General features: G+C 43.1%; 2 protein-coding genes across 2 annotated transcripts in view; one reads left to right on the top strand and one right to left on the bottom strand.

The window, feature by feature from the left end:
• The window catches only part of LOC128097947 (zinc finger protein 431-like), a 155508-nt gene that overhangs the window by 52926 nt on the left and 82860 nt on the right, over positions 1–19722 (top strand). Inside the window, exons 2-3 of the mRNA XM_052718852.1 lie at positions 5630–5786; positions 7776–7832. The gene's annotated coding sequence lies outside the window, so the exon portion shown is untranslated. The remainder of the gene's footprint in view (positions 1–5629; positions 5787–7775; positions 7833–19722) is intronic.
• LOC128097082 (uncharacterized) lies at positions 12019–18275 on the bottom strand. Its single transcript, XM_052717250.1, has 2 exons — positions 18245–18275; positions 12019–15670 (listed from the first exon to the last, which is right to left on the bottom strand). The coding sequence occupies exons 1-2, from the start codon at positions 18273–18275 to the stop codon at positions 14814–14816; spliced, it is 888 nt and encodes a 295-aa protein (XP_052573210.1). The 3' UTR covers positions 12019–14813.

Genomic DNA, 19722 nt, shown 5'->3' on the forward strand with positions numbered 1-19722 from the left:
AGAAGTCATTCTGATATGGTCTTTAACCTCCAACTTGCATGTGACAGCCCTTTATGAGCAACTTCAAAGGGCTAGCCAAGGAGACTTCCGGCTTTGTCCAGGAGCCCCAATAACCACATTTATAGGGATAGGATGTAGATCTGAGGAACAGAGTGCAAAAGCGACAATTCCAAAGGAAGGGGACAGCCAGGGGCCCCCATGCTGCAATTCTCTGATGTGTGTTTGCCTTTCTGTGTGTCAGTTTCCTCCAGCTAGAGAAAATTTGGTTTAGATGACCCATGAACATGAGAGATGCCACCAGGGACACTTTATAAAATTACTTCATTTGTTTATGTTTTTTTTTTTTTAATCAGCCACAATAACTGGTCTCTTTGAAATACGGCCTACAAGTTGCTAAGAACTTTTTTGTTGTCTTTCTCAGCTCTCTTCGTTGTCTTTCCTTTTATACATGTGTTTTTATTGATTTTGTTGTGTTTACTAATTCACTTAAAACAAAGGCAGGGCCGATACAAGACACACACAATATTTTCAGGCTCTAAATGTGTTAGTAAAGTGAAAGACAATAGGTCATAACTCTTGGCAAGCCCTCTTTCCTGTGTGTCTTAAGCATTGCAACCACCGTTTTCTCTCTCGAAAAGCAGGAATAATAGATAGTGCACATGCTGTTAATAGCAATTCTATGTGACAAGTTAGAATTCTAGCTACAACAGACACCATACATGGCATCCTTCCTCTGCACTGTGCCCTTTTGCTTGTCTAGAAGGCTGGCTTCTCTCCCCAGCTCAGTGAGAACAAGCCTATTACTATTACTGCTTATACCTCTTCCCCTAATCACACTTACATTGTCACTCACTTCCAACAGCAAGAACAAAGGATACCACTCAGAGGAATAAGTCACCAGCTCTCCTCCAGAGGGCACTCAGCTGTCAGGAAGGGAATTGAGCTTCACCAACCACTACTAGATTTTTCCCATGGTGCAATTGAACTTCCTTGAATTTCCTGGGCAATTAATTTCTTAAGAAATTGTTGTGCATAAATCATAATAAATCTGGGCCAGCTATAGACTGAGCTCCAGGAAGGGAGAAGGAAACAGCCACAAAGTGAAAAGGCATTTGTGTTCCTAAAATGGGGTGACAGAGATTAACACTTAGGCTTTCTACCCCTGGCCTAGGTTCCCTTCTTACTGTTTGCAACCTCTGACTCCCGGTGGTCTAACAAAAAGTGAGAAGCTTTGAAAAGGGGATGGTGACTCACGTCCTTCAAAGGTGTCCTCCAACCTCTGATCTACTGGAAATGTGGACTTCCTGAGGACCCTGCGCCAGTGGCAGCCACAACAGGGAAGATAGGACATTTGGTAGTGTGTTATTGTTCACTGCGACTCTCAGCAGGACAGAGGCATAGATGTGAATTGAGCTCCGGGCATTGGTTCCTTCCCCATGGGCTGAGAAGGTATCACCCTTGCCATACAGGTAGAGCAGAAGCCATGACTAGGTCCTCACTCAGCTTAGTGAGCTTCAGAGAGAAGGGGCCTCAGGCACTCTGGAGTAGCCTCACAGAGCTGCTACTCATCTGAGCTGTTGACAGAATGTTGCAGCCTGAAGAATTCCTTCAGGTAAAGAAAGAGCAGCAGCTGAGCTTCTATCTACATTGCAACCTTGCATTACCACCATTGACTCACTTGCTAAGATTGTCCAAGAACTCTATGGCACTGTCACACAAAGAAAAGGCATCTTAAATACCCCAATTCTTTGAGAAAATTCTTGTTTATTTATGGGAAACACACTCTGTAGTTACTAGAACAAGAGTACTGTGGCTTTAAGTTGTCCCATGTCTCAGAATGATGCTCAAGGTAGCACAGAACCAATTACCTTTGCTCATCTAGTTTTTTCTAAAGGGGAAAGGGATGGGAAGAGCATAAGACCAGAAGTTCTCAGCTGTGGTTTCATGAGGAAGTTCAACAGGGTCACTGAAGTGCTGAAATAATCTCAACATTTTTGTGAAAATTTGTTTTCTGGGCTGGGCAAGATAGCTTAATCTATTCCTTAAGGTGTCTACAGCCCAATATCGATCCCAAAGGTAGAGCAAAACTATTTGAAGATCTGTCTATGTTCACATAGCTTGGGATTCTGTGAGTCAATAAGGTCCCCAGTTTTATTCTGATGTGTGGCAAATACCATGACTGAAAGAAAATTTAGGGGAAAATGGTATATTTCACCTTACAGTTCCAGTTCACAGTTCCTCTGCTGAAAGAAGTTGTGGTAGGAAATCTCACTCAGGGCCCAGAAAGTACAGAAGAAACCATGGAGTGATGGTGCATACTGACTTGCTTGCAAGGCTCATGTTCAGCTAGTATCCTCATATAGCTCGTGTCACCAGCAAGAAGGTAGATGTGCATAATTAGTTTAACAAAGTTATATTTTACTGTGCTAATGGTCATCAGAGAAGGTTCACACTTTCTATTTGCAACTGTCATCCTAAGCCTATGTCCCCAAGGTTGCTCAGCTATGTGACAAATCTTAAGAGAAGGTCAGGTCCAGTCTCTAACAGAAGTCTCTGATTCCAGGGTCAGGATTCTGAGCAAGTCTGTCGAGCTACAGGGAAAATCAAGGTGATATCTCTATAGATGGGCATAGCAGAGCATTGCTCTTGGTCTCTGCCTATGTACTGTCCAGTTGGAATAATGGGGTTCTAGTACTGTTTCTGGTAATCTTCACTGAATGATATCACACAGTTCTGCTTATCAGTTGCAGCCTTGGGTGTAGTAGGGTTCCAGACTAAGCTATTTTTATATGTCTAAAAGGCATTTTTTTTTACTATGCTTATTACAATAAGGCTTCTGATACACTTATATGTATGGCCATGAATAACAAGTAATACACCAGGATGCCTTGGAATTAATAATGGTATGGCTTTTCACTGGGCAACTGAAAAAATGGGAAAAATAAAAGTTTTACCTATAACCATTAGTGGAAGCAGAGTTACTAAAACAGGCATCTCAAAACACATTACCGGTATTAAAGAAGTGCCTCACTTGCTGCCCTGTCCAATTGGAGAACAAGGAGCAGCCTCATCATTATACCTTCATTGGGTTAAATGTAAACTGACTACTTCATATAATCTATCATGGGGCCTTGGGTGGTCTCCACCAAAAATTTCATGGTCTAATAAATTATGGTATGGAAACCAACATACTTTTAGCCTTTCTTAACTGTAAGGCTTCACTGTTTCCTCACCTAGGTTACAATACAGGGGAACATGTCATACTTACTGTGAACATTAATACTTAGAATGTGATTCATTACCCTTTCTGAGAGGAACAGTATGAGAAAACACTGCAAATTTTACTTTTGATTCAATGAACAATGAATCCTAATACACACAAGCTTGCATTGTTGCTTCTCATATGTTATTTATAGAAAGCCTAGTAATCCAGTATAGTCATTTTTATTTTGTAATATACAATAACTTCTATTTAACTCTGTGTGTTAATTGCACAACAAATACTATAATTGTATTTCAACAACCTCCTATTTATTGGATCCCAGGAAAATTGTAAAAAGAGTGGTCTTCCAAAAATTTCAATTCAATACTTGAAAAATTTTTAACAATTTTAGAAAAACATTCTTACGAATTCATTGGGTAGCTAGAATATTTACCTTAATAGTCATTTTTTGAGTTTTCACATTAAGAATCTTATCATTAAAACAGAATGTACAAAGAAGCTCATTTTACAAACAATATAGTTAAAATGTTTATAAAATAGATTTCAAGAAGAGATGGATATTGATTTCATAGAACGAGTGGATGAAGGAAAACAACATAGGAATATAAACAGTGTGAAATTTTCCACTTCCAGTTCTTTTCGAATTTAAGGAAATGTAAAGAAAATTACTTGGAAGCTCCCTCTAGTATAGAAAACTGTCCCTCTTTGAATAATGAACCATTGGTATAGAAATAAACATTTACTGCAATTTGTTTTAAAATATTCAATATATAATATTCATTAAACTATACATTGTGAGTTCTAGGCCAGCTGGAGCTTTCTTATGAGACCCTGTGTATAACAACAAAGAAAAATTATATTTAACTATATTTGTGTGTGTGTGTGTGTGTGTCTGTGTGTGTGTGTGTGTGTGTGTGTGTGTCTGTGTCTGTGTCTGTGTTATTGAGACATGTTCATTATCATCCTCACTGTAGACTGAGCAGGCTGGAATTCAAGGGGAACTAGCTGGCTCTGCTACTATAGTCAGGTATATTCATTTCTGAGAATGATTTGACAAGGACCATTGGCTGACACCTGAAGCGAATGTCCTGTGTTCTTTATTATTCAATTTTGTTCTTATACAGTTTGTGTGTGTGTGTGTGTGTGTGTGTGTGTGTGTGTGTGTGTGTGTGTAGGTGTGGGAAGAGAGACTATATACCACAGGTTCTTCAAACTGACAGTGATCTTCCCGCCTCTGTTTCTAGAGTGCTACTATTACAGGCTTGCACCCCATTTATGGCTCTAGTGGCTTCCTCTAAAACTATTTAGTGAGACTTTGGAATGGTTAAACAAAAATAGCAGTTCTGTGGAAAGATGAAGGAATCAGAGACACAGTCTCAATCTGTGTTGTAGGAAACTAATTGTTTATAGAGATCTCTGCTGAAATTAAGCTGGGACACTTCAGTGCATTTTAGAAAAGAATTTCAGCATAAATCTGTACAAATCAGAATTGGAATTTTATTTGATTTTGAGACAAGGTCTCTCTAAAAGCTCTAGCTGGACTTGAACTCCGAATGTAGGTAAAGTTGGCCTCATACTCCCAGAATTCTACCTGCTCCTGCCTCCAAGTATTGAAATAAAAGTTATGTGCCACATCATCCAACTCTTAATTTTATTATTTATTTACTAATGACTGTCCTTCTCTGTGTGCTCACTTATGTGTGGAAAGGTGTGCATGTGTGCAATGATGTGGGTGTAAAAGTCAGACAACAACTTTGGATGTTGGTCCTTTCCCTTCAGCATGTTTGGGACAGGGGCTCACAAGGTGAGCTTGTAGAATTTCCATCACAAGGTCATAGCTTGTAGGATTTCTTCTTTCTGCTTTTATCTCGCCTTAAAAGCACTGGATTATAGGCATGCTCTGTTAGCAACTGACTTTATAATGAAGAACTAAATGGATAGTTGCAAGGTGAGTACTTTTTCTGTTAAACTATTTTCTTAGCCCTGAAGTTTATTAAGTAGAGATTTTGATGAGTGAGTCTGTTTCGAGTCACAGTCTCACTTTCTAGCCCTTTCTGGCCTGGAAACTACTAGGTAGTACATATGCAAGGCCTGGATTTCACAGAGATCCACTCACCTAAGCCTCATGTGACAACACTTGGCTAAAAGGAGATGTTTGTTTATCATGGACGTAGCACAGATATTAGTAGAAAGAAAGGACTTTGGGAGAGTGTGGTCTTGTGAGGGAGAGGCACACATAAGAATTATACAAAGGCATGTATGCAGTTTTGGTGACCTAAGTTCCATTTCAATGGATTCTTAAGGAGTCTCTCTCTCTCTCTCTCTCTCTCTCTCTCTCTCTCTCTCTCTCTCTCCCTCCCTCCCTCCCTCCCTCCCTCCCTCTCTCTACTTCTTTTTGGTAATAAGATCATAGGTCAGTTTCTGAGGTGCTTGTGTGGGATTCTGCATTAATAAGGTAAAAGCATGGGTCAGAAGAGTTCTGCACTGTGCCTTATTCTATATGAGGTTCATAAATTCTGTCCTGGAGATCACCAGAGAATTGCTGCTTACATATGGGAAAAAAGTAAGTATATACTCAAACATTTTTATTTACTTTAGCCTCAAACATGCTTATTGGTATTTGAGATATCAATAAAAAGAGGAATGTTTTCTCTGTCTACATAGGCAAGCTACACAGCAAATTTTATGTGATGGTCAATACTGATTTTCAACTTCATAAGCTGTAGAATCAGCCAAGGGACAATCCTCCAAGCATACCTGTCAGGGCTTATCTAGATCATGTTATTATCTGGGGTGGGCTTATGAGAGATTAGCTTGTATATTAAGTTCGTTGGAATGAGAAGACTCTTTTCCATTCCAGAAGTGATAGCACTATTCCATTGTCTTGGTACTAGATTGTGTAATAAGGACCAACATTTTTTACAGTCTGTTTCCTGACTATGGATATGGTTGTGATCAACCATCATTACCTGCCACAATGACTACTTTCTATAAACATTCTTTTTACTCACTTTTAAATTGTTAATATTTGAGCCAGGTGGTGGTGGTGGTGGTGGTGGTGGTGGTGGTGGTGGTGCACGCCTTTAATCCCAGTACTTGGGAGGCAGAGGCAGGCAGATCTCTGAGTTCGAGGCCAGCCTGATCTACGCACCAAAACTACACAGGGAAACCCTGTCTTCAAAAAACTAAAAATAAATAAATAAATAAATTGTTAATATTTGAGTGTCCACATGTTGATGCTATGGAACTCAGTAAAGCTAAATAAGTAGTCACCCAAACCAGTCATGGTGTCACAATCCTGAGATCACAGAACTTAGGAGGCAGAGGCCAGAGTTTAAGGGTTCCAATATCATCCAAGCAGTAGTTCTACAATGGGATTTGGAAGTAGGCCTGAAGGAACAGATGTGACTGTGATGGGCTCAGGCAAGAGTCCCTTGTCTTCTCCAGACCAGAGCAAGCCTTTTGGCCTCTGGATAATCTCACTCCCAAGGCTAAAGGTGTATTCTTCAGTTAGCATTTGAACCCAAAGTTCTGAGCTGTGGGAGATGTGAGTCCCAGTTGCCTTGAAATCCAAGATCACAACATTTCTATAATGGCAGGGTCTCAGGATGTAGGGAATGGGGAGGATAATGTATCAGGCTGCTGATTGAGTGCGGCTATTGTCTTTCTGCCCCTTTCCAACTCACATCTCAGTGTCCTTGTTACTTGACAAAAAACAAGCCAGGCTGGTTTGAGACAAAAACAATAATTACAAGACTGGGAACAGGAGCAGTTTATCAGACTTTTTCCAGTGCATCATTTCCAGGAGGTCATGACTAGATGGCTCAGACATTAGAGTCTCCAAGGAGCTGATACTGGGACTCAGAGAACTGACAGCAACTCCAGTGCCCAGAGCTACACAGGTCTTCTCCTGTGTCCTCCTTTTCTTCCCCATCTCTTTCAGGTCTCTTCTTATCTACTGCATCTCCTCATCCCCCCTTTGCATCTCCTCAATTTCAGTAAGTTGTCAGATAAATAGTAGAATCAACATACAGTACACTGAAAGAATAGAAACGATACCATTGTTTATCTGGATAAAGCCCAGATTGTTTGGGAATTTGCTGGCATTCTTCTGCCTGAATGTCTTGATTGCCAATCCAAGATTGAATGATGACCTGTAACTGATTTCAAATACCTACAGAGAAGGCCTAAGAAATTGATGATTACAGTGGACACCTGAAAGTGTCATAGATTCTAGAACCTTAGGATGGCCAAGGAGAGCTCCAGGTGTGGAGCTGATTAGCAATTGTAGGAAAAACGTATATGCTTTGGATAACAAAGCCTGAAACATGGAGCTTCCACAGTCTCCAATAGCCCAGGATATCATTAAGAGTCTCAGAATTTGAACAATGTGATAAACAAAGCTGCTAGGTCATTTTGCCTCTGTTCATCCAGTGAAGGAGGTGCTACTTACTGTCCTGAGCCCCAGCTGGTTTATCCTAGCTGTTTAGAGACCCCTGGCAGGCCTTGAAATCAGAAGTACCAATGAGAAGTATATTGTGTTTTTTTCTAGGGTTCTCTTCCGATGCAGCTTTAGGGAGCTGTGCGGGAGACTATAAGCCATGCCATGGTAAGTTGGGGCATTTCCTTCTGGGCAGAAGGAGCAGATTGACTGAGTTGTCACACCTGCTGGTAGTTGAATGCACCATGAGTCAGTTTGTGGTTCTGTTGGTTCATGTGGTGACACTGGCTGTGGTCCTTAGCCTCTATGCCTCCCTGAGTGTGTATTCCCTAGGAACAGGAAGTCTCTGCAGGCCTGACCATGGGAGCTGTGGTGCTTACAATATCACCGTCCACTGTACACACACAGACATTGCTTTTGGTGTGCAGTGGGAAGACAGATTGAAAAACTGAAGGTCTAGTTTCTAGAAATTCTCAATATTGCATTCCATATTCAGTTTTGTGTGATAAGTTTTACAAATAGGTTAGAAACTGTTAGAAAGTAGCTGATGGGGATCATCTTTTATTAGAATGCTATTAATTTTCATCTACCACCAGCCACAATGGCATGATGCAAGGAAGTAAATTCCAGGGAACAAATGGAGTTTCCGAATTTTAAAGGCTCTTTGGATGTGCTTGGTGTTCGACAGATGGATAGGGTAGATTCTACATCCTGTGCCATAATACATGTAGCAGGAATTAAATTAATGAATTAAATTAATCTTCAACATTGTTTTTTGTGTGGGCATCAATCAAATTGGGTTTGCCTGAAAACACAAGGAAGAATGAGGGAATGCTGTGCCACAGCTGACCTTTCTGATTACCTCCATTTCCAGAAAGATCTCTAGGGCATTTGGCTTCTCTGTAAGAGAGAGCAGAAGCTGGAGGGTGATAAATACAGCATTTAAGGGTCACTTTGAGTTATTTTTGTGAGAGTTGTAAAGTCTGTGTTTATTTAGTTTCTGTACACATAAAATCATAGGTAACATTGGTCAAGTTCACATTTTTCCTGGTTCAGTTTCCTTAGGTCTTTTGATGAAAACTTGACTACATTTTTGTGCTGTTGTTCCTGGATTTTTCTCTCCATCCCTTTATTCTTTCAAAAATACTGTACACATGCTTGATTGTTGTAGATTTGTGATAAATACAGAAGTAACACTGTCACTGTGTGTACTATTTCTTCTTAACCCTATTGAGAATTCTGAGTTTTTCCACATGGCACATAACTTTGGAACCAGCTTTCCTGTTATAATTTGTTGGGAATTTTCTGTGAATTGTATTGGATTTGTGCTGCAAATTGAACATACCCAACATCTTTTTGTTGTTTTTGAAAATACGTCATTTTAATGGTGCTGTTTGCAGAATATAAAAGGGTAAATGATATTATTCTACATAGTTATTTGTTTAACAAACTACAGTAAAAGTATGAAAATGAGACTGATTTGAAATAATGTATGCAGACATAGGAATATGACTATAGTATAGTTGAGTGACACAGAATATATTGTTATATTCCCATAAAAGATATCCCACTAAGTATGATTGAATTAAGAAAATGTGGTGATATATTGTGTCCACCAATAAATTGTGCACCCTAATAAAGCTTATCTGAGGATCAGAGGAAAAAGTCAGCCTCTATATTAAACAAAGAAGTCAGGCAGTGGTAGTAGCACATGCCTTTAATCCTAGCATTCAGGAGGCAGAGGTCCATCTGGATCTCTGTGAGTTCAAGGACACACTGGGGAAGAGAGTCAGGCATGGTGGCACATGCGATTAATCCCAGCACTAACCATAGAAGTCTGAAAGTCAGTACTGACAGACAGGAAGTGATGCAGCTGGGTGGAGAGAGGAAGTGAGATGCAGAACAGAAAGGTATATAGGCATGGGTATACAGGAAGAAGGTCACTTTGAGAACTATAGTATAGTTGAGTGACACAGAATATATTGTTATATTCCCATAAAAGATATCCCACTAAGTATGATTGAATTAAGAAAATGTGGTGATATATTGTGTCCACCAATAAATTGTGCACCCTAAAAAAGCATATATATACATATATATATGGTATACAGATCACTTTTTTATTTCTATTTCCATTTTCCAATTGTGTTGATAGAGATTAGAGATGTTTTATTGAGTCCATGGGAATCAGTGAAGGCCACTTTGAGGATTTCCAAGTATTAAGATGTGGATGGCTTCTTTCTGTTTTTCTGATCTCTCAGTTTTTTCCACAATATCTGATTCCAGGTTTTTATTAGTAAAATGATTTAGCAATTCATCTTATATCTGGCACCCTAACATCTGTGTCATGAATTCACTAAAAAGCTGCTTGTGGCCTTACTTACTTCTACAGAAGCCTCCACCCCATGTTGGCTGGAGTCTTTTGGCTTCTTCTCCCCTGGTGGGTTGTGGGCTTTCTCTGGATTCCCATCTTAGATTGCTACCACACTAGGTAGGTGCCTTGAAACTCCCTCAGACTTCTGTTCTACTCAGTAAGTAGAATTGGTGAGTCAATTAAGAAATCTTAAAAGGAATAATTAGTTAAAAGAGAACTTTTTCCCACATTAAAAAATGGGAAACATTTTTACAATAAAGGGAATTTGGTCTCTGTTGATAACACATTAGGCAGTTTGAAAATGGAACAATTAAATGAGAGGATAGTTAATGTTGATGGGATTTACATAATGTCAGTTATGAATATTATTAGTTTGATCATTTTATTTTAGTGTTTAAAAAGTTGATTAATTTGAGTGCCAAGATAAAAGATTTAGAAAACCTTGATAAAACAAGTTATAGAGATTTTCAGACCCAGACAAAATTTAAAGGTGAACCTATCTCAGCATTGAATTATATGGTTACAGACAAATAGCCTGTTTCAAAATCAAACTTTATCTAGTAACCTTACAGGAACTGCCAAATGCTCAAAGGTGTATATGAGCTAACTGGACTCAAGTGGAAATGTTACATTTCAGGAGATTTAAACAAGCGCTAGTCTCATATGGTATGCATTCTCCATTTGTAAAGCAGATGTTAAACTCATAGTCAACTTGTAATAGAATTATCCCTCAGGACTGGAAAGATTTGGTTACAGCAGTCCTAGAGGCTGGGCCACAGTTACAGTGGAGAACCTGTTGGAAAGAGATGGCTAAAATTATAGAACAATGATGTGGGACTAGAGGTATGGAAATTTCCCAAGATCAACTTTTTAGAGAAGGTGATTTTGCTGATATACAAAGACAATCTTTATATGATGACCACACCCTAATTTTTTGTTGAATGGCAGCCCTGAAAGTGTAGGACAGAATTGAAGAAGTTGGGAAGAAAATTGAGTCATTTACAAAAGTTATACAGGGCCCAAAAGAAACCTTCACAAATTTCTAACAAAGGCTGTCTTCAGCAGCAAATGGAATGGTACCAAATTCAGAAGCTAGACAGATAATAATTGAATCTCTGACTTTTGAAAATGCCAATGCAGCATGCAAAAGGATAATTAGGCAGTTAAAAGCAAGATCAGCACCCTTGGAGGAATGGATCCTGGATACAATTAATATTGAATCTCTTGACCATAATGATATATGGATAGGAGAGATTGAAAGACCCCCGCAGGAAGTCTTCCCTCTGGAGAGACCCTCGCCCAGAGATCACACCGAGACCACAAGTCAGATGCAAACAGCAAGAGGCTTTATTCCGGAACACGGGTACCCGGGGCGACACAGTCACTCCAGAAGCTCAGGAGGCTGGCGCGCGCACGGGCTGGAGTGGAGGGTTTTTATATGGTCGGGCAGCAGAGGGGCGGGTTTACAGGGTTCTGATTGGACGATACATATGAGGCCATGGTTTACAGGGTTCTGATTGGACGATTCATATGAGGCCAGGTTCAAGCTCAGGGCAGCTCGTGGTTTTTCCCCGAGCTCGACACGCCTGCTGACTTGGCTCTTATCTAGGGTACAAGTTGTTTTTCTGACCTTTTAGTTCCCTGTTCTGGGGCCAGGTGGCCGGCCGCAGATACCCTGTTTGTTCCTGTGCTCATGTCCTCTAACTGAACTTTCCCCGTACTTTTCAGGCCTTGCTCAAAATGGCGTTAGGCTAAGCAAGTATGCTGGGGCCTTTCATTCCCCCATTTTCTTATCTCAGGGAATGGAATCCTCCATTCATGGGGAAGAATAGGGATGTGGCTCCATTTCCACCTGGTTGAGTCGTTGGTATTGTTGGGTCAATACCAAGGTCTGAACAGTAGAAACGCGTTCCCTGATAAATTAGACAAGTCTGTTTAGGATACAGGGCCCGAGCGTCAGACGGAGCAATACTGGGCCTGGGTGGCTGGAGGGTGACTGGGGTTACAGTAGCATTCGGAGCCGTGCTTGGGCGAATGGCCGAATTGGGTCGGGGGGTAGCCCTCGGGGGTGCCGGAGCGGGTAAAGAGGGGCGCTTTTGGTCAGAGAGAACCTGGTTGGGACCTATAGAGGCGGAGGGCTCCGTGATTTTAAGCCTAATCATAAACACGACTCCCTGGTCCCGTCCCGTCATGTAAAGTCTAAGTCCCCATGTTTTACCTTTAATCCAGTCCTGTGTTATCTCCCTTCCCTTTTGAGTAAAAGATATATTCAGGGGGTTGCAGGTGAAATTTACATAGGGCTGCTCTGGTTTCAGGGTGACTACATCCGTATCTCCCGCCATTACATTTGCAAGTTCCCTTACCATCCTGACAGACGTTTGGTGCTCTAGGGTTCATGGGGTCAGTGGTAGGGATGTCCCAGTCCTCTGACCCTGCTACTAGTTGGCAGAGATCTGGATGCAAGTTAGGCCACCATGTAAAGGGGGTGTGAAGGGTGGTCATTTGCCAGACCGTCTCCCCAGTTTGTGAGATAACCTGCCAAGTGAGCCTCTTAACTAGGTGCGGGCTCTCTGCCGCCCTAGTCCCCTGGGGGTAGGCAGAGATTAAGAGGAGGGGGAGGAAGAGGAGCCGCGGGCCAACCTTATTTTTAGGGGGTTTTGTGTGCGACGCACTGTCCATGTTGACTTTCTGGATCCTGCTGGGTCGGGTTCCCTGGCAGCCTTCACATGAGAGGCGTGGACCCATGCAGCAATCCCGTCGACCTTGAGTGCAGTGGGGGTGGTCAGCAAGACAGTGTAGGGCCCCTTCCACCGTGGTTCCAGATTCGGACCCAAACGGAGTCCCCGATCTGGAAGGGGTGGGGCACCACCGGCTTGTCTAGCTGCTCCTGATAAGCCTTGGCCAGGGGCTTCCAGATCTCCCTCTGCACCAGTTGGAGGGCTTGAAGATGTGCCTCTAAAGTAGGGGTGGTGGCAAAAGATGAAATATCAGGATGGAGAAAGTTTACAACAGGAGGTGGGGCCCCGTACATGATCTCAAAAGGGGTTAGGCCGTGTGGGCCAGGAGTATTTCGGGCTCGGTAGAGAGCCAAGGGAAGTAGGAGCACCCAATCTCTAGTGCCAGTTGCAAGCGTTAATTTGGTTAAAGTCTCCTTGATTGTTCTATTAGCTCGTTCTACCTGTCCTGAGCTCTGGGGGCGGTACGCACAATGGAGTTTCCAATCAACCCCCAATAGTTTGGCCACCTTCTGACTTACCTGAGAGACGAAGGCAGGCCCGTTATCCGACCCCAATATTTGAGGCATCCCGTACCTGGGGAAGATTTCTTCCAACAGTTTCTTAGATGAACCTTTCCTGCGTTGACTTGAGCACAGGCTGGGCAGGTAGAAGTTACCTGCTGGAGTACCTGATCCTGGTTCAGCAGCACTGCCCAGGTGTTTTCTCTGTTCCCAGTCCACCCCCATTTTCTTTGCTAGCTCCGATCAGGGCGGGTGCCATGTGCTTCGGCTAGAATCTGGAGGCAGTCATGCTCCTCGGAGGGGCTAGGCAGTGGCAGCAAGGTAGCAGGGTTAAGGGAAACTGTCGGCCCAAAATTTACCCGGTCTGAGTCCAGTAGTAAGGCCTGATAGTAAGTCATTCTGGCGTTAGAAAGCCATCTGTCCGGTGGTTGTCGGACCAAGGCCTCCACTGCATGGGAGGCCAGCACAGTCAACGGCTGTCCCAGAGTCAGCTTCCCGGGATCCTTGAGTAATACAGCAATGGCTGCCACCATGCGGAGGCATGATGGCCATCCTGTAGCCACCGGGTCCAATTTCTTGGACAAGTACGCTACAGGTCTCCTCCAAGGTCCCAGTCTTTGCACCAGTACCCCTTTGGCAAAACCTGAGTTCTCATCCACAAACAGCTCAAAGGGCTTGGTTAGATCTGGCAGACCCAGAGCCGGGGCCTCGAGTAAGGCCTTCTTGATCTGTTGGAACGCTTTCTGATGCTTCTCCTCCCATTGGAACATGGCCCCTGGTTTAGTGAGGGGGTACAATGGGGCTGCCAGTTCGGCAAAGCCGGGAATCCAAAGGCGGCAGTACCCAGCCGTACCCAGGAACTCTCGAACTTGGCGGGGGTTCCGAGGAGGGGGGATGGAGATTATCGTCTCCTTCCTTGCCCTTGTTAACCATCTTTGCCCCCCGCTCAGGGTGTAGCCCAGGTAGGTAACCTTGTCTCGGCATATTTGAGCCTTTTTGGCTGAGGCTCTATAGCCCTTTTGTCCAAGTCTGGCCAGTAAGGCTCGAGTGCCCTCCAGGCACTCGGTTCGACTCCTGGCCACCAGGAGTAGATCATCCACATACTGGAGCAGAGTCGGGTTGGGTGTTCGACCCAGAATCCGGCCAGATCTGCATGTCTTGGGCTTGGGCCGGCGGGGTCCTTGTGGCTTAAGCACATTGATCTTTATCAAGGGGTGGCCTCCTTCGCTCTCCCGACCTATCTCCCTCTCTCCACTGTCCCTGAGACACAACGGCGGCCAAAACCTTTTTCATCTCCCTATGCTGTTTCTTGTCCCTTTCCTCTTGTTTCTGCCATCTCCTTTCCTCGCGCTCCTCAGGAGTTTCTCTCTTATTGAACACTTTCTCTGCTTCCTTCAATAAGTCTGGCAAACCTAGCGCCTGTAAACCTTCCAGCCGCTGCAATTTGGTTCCGATATCTGAGCTAGACTGATAGATAAATGATAGGATGACACCTGGTGCTTGCCCTGGGTTTTCTGGATCATACGGAGTGTACATCCTATAAGCCTCCTTCAGCCTCTCTAAAAATGCAGTGGGTGTTTCTTCCTTTCCCTGTATCACATTCCTCTTCCTTTCCCTGTATCACATTCCTTACCTGAGCCAAATTGGTAGGCCTTCTGGCGGCCGCTCGGAGACCCGCTAAGAGCAACTGGCGATAGAGACGTAGATGCTCCCTACCTTCAGGTGTATTGAAGTCCCAGTCTGGGCGGGTCAAGGGAAAAGCTGCATCGATGATATTTGGGAGTTGGGGTGGCCTCCCGTCATCGCCCGGAATCTGCTTCCGGGCCTCCAGGAAAACTCTCTGCTTCTCCTCTACTGTTAAGAGGGTCTGCAGGAGCTGCTGACAGTCGTCCCAAGTCGGCCTGTGAGTCACTAGGATGGACTCAATTAGGCCGGTCAAGGCAACAGGATCCCTGGGGAAAGGGGGATTATGTTGCTTCCAATTATAGAGGTCTGAGGCTGAAAAGGGCCAGTACTGCAACTGATGATTCGGCCCCTCTCTGAGCAGGAAGGCCCTGGACTCATTAGGGGGGCCATCCTGGCGGCCGCGGAGGCGGCCGGCAATGGGGGACGGGGCTGCGTCCTCTTCTCCAGCCCCGTGGGTCCTGCGAGTCGAGGTGACTTCCGGATCTGCCACGGGCACGGCCGGGGACGCCGCCACCGGGGCGGCGGCTGGGGCCGCTTCGGCCGGCTCTCCAGGTGGTCCGGCTCGATATGGTGGTGGGTCCTCCGTCAGGAGATCTATAAGGGGGGTATGGGGGTCTGGGGGAAGGACTGGAGGCTTAGGAGTCTCCTTGTGAGGGAGCACGGGGTAAAGGGAGGAGTCCAGGTTGGGGGACGCAGAAGGCCCAGAGACTGGAGGGGGCTGCGGAAGGAAAGGCTTAACCCATGGAAATGGGTTCTCGACCAGTGATCTCCAGATGGCGATATATGGGACCTGGTCGGGATGCCCATAAGGGCTAGGGGCAAAAACCTTACCCTCCACCTGCGAAATAAGAGAGAGGTTAAAAGATCCCTCTCGCGGCCAGCCGACATTCATCATGACCCATTCGGCCTCGCAGAAGGTGATCCATTTCTTCTTCCTGACAATGACACCTTCATTGTTTCCTCGGGCCTTAACATCGGACCAGTGTTCCGTGGTTAGGCTCAGTGGGGTGGCGACAGCCTGTCCCATGGTGGTCTCTAAATAAAGAAGGGTTAGACATACAACGAGAAACAAACAGACAAGACAGACCACAGAATTTTTCGCTGCGCGGCTCCGGCGTAAAACCGAAAGCAAAAACTCAGATGGGGACGCGGAGTGTTTGAGTTCTCCGTCCCCTGCCAGTACCACGTATCCTTCTGATGCGTGGGTGGCCCCGAAAACCCGTGCCCCAGAGGGGACTTCAGATACCCGTGGAACGTCTTCCAGGGTTGCGGTGGGCGAAGTCCGAGCTTGTCAGCTCCTTCAGCCCCCACCGACTCAGACCTGACTTAGGACATCCGACGAAAACGAAAGACAAGTAAACAGACTGAGACAATACAGACAGACAGTGGCCGGCCAGCTTACCTCCTGACAGTGGGTCGGTGGTCCCGAGGCGGGGGGTCTCCGATCCCGGACGAGCCCCCAAATGAAAGACCCCCGCAGGAAGTCTTCCCTCTGGAGAGACCCTCGCCCAGAGATCACACCGAGACCACAAGTCAGATGCAAACAGCAAGAGGCTTTATTCTGGAACACGGGTACCCGGGGCGACACAGTCACTCCAGAAGCTCAGGAGGCTGGCGCGCGCACGGGCTGGAGTGGAGGGTTTTTATATGGTCGGGCAGCAGAGGGGCGGGTTTACAGGGTTCTGATTGGACGATACATATGAGGCCATGGTTTACAGGGTTCTGATTGGACGATTCATATGAGGCCAGGTTCAAGCTCAGGGCAGCTCGTGGTTTTTCCCCGAGCTCGACACGCCTGCTGACTTGGCTCTTATCTAGGGTACAAGTTGTTTTACTGACCTTTTAGTTCCCTGTTCTGGGGCCAGGTGGCCGGCCGCAGATACCCTGTTTGTTCCTGTGCTCATGTCCTCTAACTGAACTTTCCCCGTACTTTTCAGGCCTTGCTCAAAATGGCGTTAGGCTAAGCAAGTATGCTGGGGCCTTTCAAGATGATTTCAAGAGATTTGAAGAAAAATAATTATGTTGGATGCTTTAATTGCAGTAAACAAGGCCACCTAAAAGGGGACTGTAAACAGGGCATTCCTAGAAATGTTTCTTCAAGGAACAGTGGCAACATTGTTCTGGATTATGCAGAAGGTGTGGTAAAGGGAAACATTGGACCAATGAATGTAGATCAACAAAGGACAGACAAGGTAATCCTTTGTCTTTGCCATCAGGAAACTCCCAGAGGGGCCTCTGACAGGTCTCCATGGCAAATTCAGTTCAGTCCTTTCGTGCCATCATAGAAGAAACCTCTTCTCAGAGCAATTAAATAACCAAATGCCTGTTGTAAAAAACCATACTGCTCAGGGTGATAGAACAGCTATAAGCAGAGAGAACAAAAAAATCAGAAGAAACCATAAAGTGCCTTTTTTGGCAAACTTCTATAAATGAACAAAGATCAAAATTAAAAACACAAATAAATGACATTCTCATGGAGGGTTTTGTAGACATAGTTGCAGATGTAATAATAATTGCAACATAATCTTGACATCCAAATTGGCCTTTTCAGGAGGTATATTTGCTAAACTTTGGAGGAAGCCTCAGAAGGTGCTGAGAAGAGGGTTTATTCTGTTATGTTTGGGTGAAATGTTCTGTAAGAATCAGGTTCATTTGGTTTATTATATCAGGTAACTTCCACATTTCTCCTTTTTTTGAGGACAGTACATTGGTGAGAGTGAGACTGAAGTCTGCATCTATCAGTGAGTGAGTTTCAATGTGTGATTTAAGCTATAGAGGTGTTTGTTTTATAAAGGTGGGTGGCCTTGTGTTTCGGACATAGATGTTAAGAATTTAAATGTTATCTTGGTGGAATTTTCCTTTGATGAATATGTAGTGTCTTTCCTCATATCTTTGAGTTAATTTTTGTTGAAAGTCTATTTGATTTGATATTAAAATGGCTATCCCAGCTTGTTTCTTAGGTCCATTTCCTTGGAATATCTTATTACAAGCTTGGGGTAATAGCTATCCTTGATATTCAGGTGTGTTGGTTGTATGATCTAGAAGGATGGATCCTGTTTTTGGTTCATTCTGCTAATCTTTGTCTTTTTATTGGGGATATGAGGTCTTTGATATTGAGAGATATCAATGAACAATGATTGCCAATTCCTGTTATTTTGTTGTTGTTAGTGGTGATGGTGGTTTGTGTGTATGTGAGTGTGGGTGTGAGTGTTCCTTTTTTGTTTTTTTTTCCTGATAATGTAAGATTATTAGTTTTTTTGTGTTATCATGTGTGTAGTTTACCTTCTTGGGTTGGATTTTTCCTTCTAGTCATTACTGCAGTGCTGTATTTGTAGATGAATATTGTATAAACTTGACTTTATCATTGAATATCTTATTTTCTCCATTTACAGTGATTAAAAGTTTTGCTGGGTATAGTAATCTTGACTGGCATCTATGGTTTCTAAGAGCCTGCATCAAAAGTTTCCAAGCCCTTCTGGTTTTTAGATTCTCCATTGAGAAGTCAGGTTAATTCTAATAGGTCTGACTTTATATGTTACTTTGTATTTTCCTTTGCAGCCTTTAATATTCTTTCTTGATTCTGTATATTTAATGTTTTGATTATTATGTGATGAGAGGACATTCTTTTCTGGTCCAAACTATTTGGTGTTTGTATGCTTCTTATACCTTGATAGGCTCCTCCTTTAGACTAAGAAAATTTCTTTTTCTGATTTTGTTGAAAATATTGTCTTGGAGTTTGAGCTAGTATTCTCTTTCTTCTATTCTTATTATTCCTAGGTCTGGTCTTTCCATAGTGTCCCCGATTTCCTGGATGTTTTGTGTCAAAATTTTTTTTAGATTTAATATTTTTATTGACAAATATATTCATTATTCTATCGTATCTTTAATGCCTGATATTTTCTCTTCCATTGCTTCTATTCAGTTTGTGAAGCTTGCCTCTGTAATTTCTGTTTATAGTCCTAAAATTTTCATTTCCTGGATTGCTTCGGTTTATGTTTTCTTTATTATTTCTATTTTCATTTTCCAATTGTGTTGGTAGAGATTAAAGATGCTTTATTGAGTCCATGGGAATCAGTGAGATCCTCACAATATAATCCAGAAATCTTAGTAAATTTGCAGACTTGTAAGAAACTGCAAGTCTACTAGGTTTGCATCACTACATTTTAGGCTAATTATTGAATGATATACAGATACCTAATACCCTCTGCAGTACAAGTCATTGTGTTTTGACTGAAGACTATTCTTTTCTCAAACCTCATGTTTTGAGTGCCTGTTCCCATACTAGTGGCACTGCTTTGAGATGTTATAAATCCTAATTTAGGAAATGAGACATAACTGGAGGACCTAGGTCTCTAAAGTTGCATCATTCAGCAAATAATCCTATGCCTGTCACCTCTCATTCTACTTCCATAAATACCATGAAGTGAACAGCTCTCTTTTCTCATATACTCTGCCAGCAGGATGTTCTGCCCAAGTGCAGTGGACCAAGTAACCATGGTCTAAGCCCACTAAAACCATGAGCTAATATATGTTTTTATTCCTGTTAAATTGTTACAATGATAAAATTTTTACATAGGTAAGATATCTAATAAATAGTTATATAATATCATGGGGGTAGGCTGAGAAAATATGAAAAATATTCCATTTGAATTAATAACAAAGAACAATGAAGTTTGACAATTAAGAAAAATCTAAGATATCCCACCACTCCTAGCAAGTCACTTAAACATAAATAAGATTTGAATAATGTAGGGTGAGAC

The sequence above is a fragment of the Peromyscus californicus genome, unplaced genomic scaffold (assembly GCF_007827085.1).
Source record: "Peromyscus californicus insignis strain IS unplaced genomic scaffold, ASM782708v3 Scaffold_5__1_contigs__length_169319896, whole genome shotgun sequence".
Classification (NCBI taxonomy): domain Eukaryota; kingdom Metazoa; phylum Chordata; class Mammalia; order Rodentia; family Cricetidae; genus Peromyscus; species Peromyscus californicus.